Source organism: Loa loa, assembly GCF_000183805.2.
Source record: "Loa loa unplaced genomic scaffold supercont3.152, whole genome shotgun sequence".
In the NCBI taxonomy this organism is placed as follows: domain Eukaryota; kingdom Metazoa; phylum Nematoda; class Chromadorea; order Rhabditida; family Onchocercidae; genus Loa; species Loa loa.
Window position 1 is genome coordinate 86,686 of NW_018108332.1, and position 2,404 is coordinate 89,089.

The 2,404-nt window shown below is 21.2% G+C and overlaps 1 protein-coding gene across 1 annotated transcript; it reads left to right on the plus strand.

Annotated features, from left to right (window-relative positions):
- Positions 1–427: 427 nt before the first annotated feature.
- On the plus strand, positions 428–586 carry LOAG_17924 (hypothetical protein; the record flags this gene model as incomplete). Its single annotated transcript, XM_020450592.1, has 1 exon — positions 428–586. One exon carries the CDS (start codon positions 428–430, stop codon positions 584–586), a length of 159 nt encoding a protein of 52 aa, XP_020305711.1.
- Between the last annotated feature and the right edge of the window lie 1,818 nt (positions 587–2,404).

A 2,404-nucleotide genomic window follows, 5' to 3' on the forward strand; every position in this document is an offset into this window, starting at 1 on the left:
AATAACTTATTAATTTTACTACCGGAATTATTGAATTTATAAATTAAGTTAAGTTTATAAATTAATTTTACTACCGGAATTATTGAATTTTATGAATTCTTAACGATTAAACGACCAATTTATTCTTCTTACTTTTTTCATTCATCTATTGAAAATATCCTATGATATTTCTTTAAAATCTCGAATTACTTTTCTAAAAATCTCCGAAACACTTAAAATTCCGATGAAAATTTTGGACAAACAAAAAAATTTTTAGAATTCTCAATTTTTAACTTTCAGAATTTCCGATAAAATTATAATTTTTTTTTTTGCTCGCTAGATTTTATCGAAATGATTTTATTTCTGAAAAAGATGTGAAAAAAATTGTTTGAAATATCATTTATTCAAAACATTTCAAATTATCCACTTTAAGGATAATATTTCCATGATGTGGTCACAGATGTCACTCTTGGTACTAATTGCGGCAACACTAAAAGCGTTTACGGTACTACCCTATGTACAAATTGATTTTGTTCACTATTTTAGATTAGCGCAATGCGATGCAAAATGTGCTGAAAAGGTAATTAATTTGAAATTAAGCTCATAAATGGATAATAATGATAATGATAATAACAATGATAATTAATAATAACAATAATAGTGATAATAATAATAATAATAATAATAATAATAATAATAATAATAACAATAACAATAATAATAATAATAATAATAATAATAATAATAATAGTAGTAATAGTAGTAATATTAATAATATAATAATAATGTTCTATCGTCAATTAAATAATCAAAGAAAACATTACTTTCAAAAAAGAACTGTTTTCAATTCTAAAAAAGAAAATTGATTTTTAATAAACAAAGAATGCAGAAAAGTGTTTCATTTTTTGACAGAATTTTTTTTTAATTTAATTCTTGAATTATTGTAAAAGAAAGGACTTCCAGTAAAAAGTATTGAAAAAAGGAATGAAATGAAATTAATCGAATGAAATAATTTGTAGAATTCAAACAATTTAAATTCGCTCTTTTTAAGGGTAACGAAAAAAGAAAAAAATTACTTATTTTTTCATTGACAAATCAATTTTTCCTCAAATATCTTTTAAAAAATTTTTACTCGATGACATACTTTTTTTTCTTATTTAAAAATAAAATTCATTTCAAATTAGCTATTAGGAAAAGTCATTTAAAAAGGAGAAAGGGAAATTATGCAATTGAAAATTCCCAACTAAACTAAAATTTACAAGCTGAAATTTGATTTAAATTGAAATTACTCACTTCAATTTCAATTACTAATTTCAGTCCAATGATAAGAAATTCATAAGTGTCGCATTGTTTTGCATCATTCAATCTTTGATAATTAAAATTACGAATTTAATTAATCGAAGCAATATTAGTTGCTTCACTATGCATATCAGTTATAAAAGTTGGAACTAATTAAGTTTCTTGTTTAAAAGCAATTAAGTGCTTGGAATGAGAAATTTCGTCTTCGTGAAACGATTTAATTTCAAAGTAATTCGATGTTTTGATTGAACAAATCAATCTGATAGAAATATTAGAAAAAATTATTTCAAGTACTTGTAAATTAATTTATTTCAATTATTTTTCAATATATTATTAAACATTAATTCGTATTTTTGCAATTGATTACACTAACTTTAGTGTTAATTAAATTTCTTTAAAAATTTAATTCTATTGAAAAACTACTTAAATTACTCCTAAAATACTTGAAATACTTTTCAGTATTCGAAATCAATCAAACGACGCTTGAATGATGGAACATTTATTAAGTACTATAGTAATGATGAAGACCATTACAAACTTGTTAGTTAATTAAAATTACTACTTTTTTCCCAATCCTTTAATCTATTCATGCTTTTTGAAATTTGAAATGAAATTATTTAATTTCAATATTATTTAATTTCAACATAACGAATATTTAATTTATGTTTATTATAATTGTTGATATATTTGAAAGAAAAATTTTCGTTTTTTTTTTTTCTTTTTATTTTTTACTTCCGTTAAGCAGAACAATACTGGGAAAAAATGAAATTTTAAATGTTTTCCGAAGAAAAAAAAAAAAAAATTAAAGCATACGATCATTCCGACAAATATTTTTATGATGTGAAAAGATTTTCTTACAATTAACAAAAATGCGAAAATTGAAAAGCAAAAAAAAAAAAAACGATTAATCGCTTTAATTTTTTTTTTTAAAAAAAATTTCATTTTTGTTTAAATCATTATTTCCATCTTTTTTTTTTTTTTAAGAATAAAAATCATTGAAAATTGTTATATGCTAAGGGTGCTATCGAATAATTTATAGAATAGCAATATTCACCTAAAAAATATTTCGAAATTAACAGTTGAAAATGCTAAGAATATTATCGAATAATTTAATTTATAGAATAGC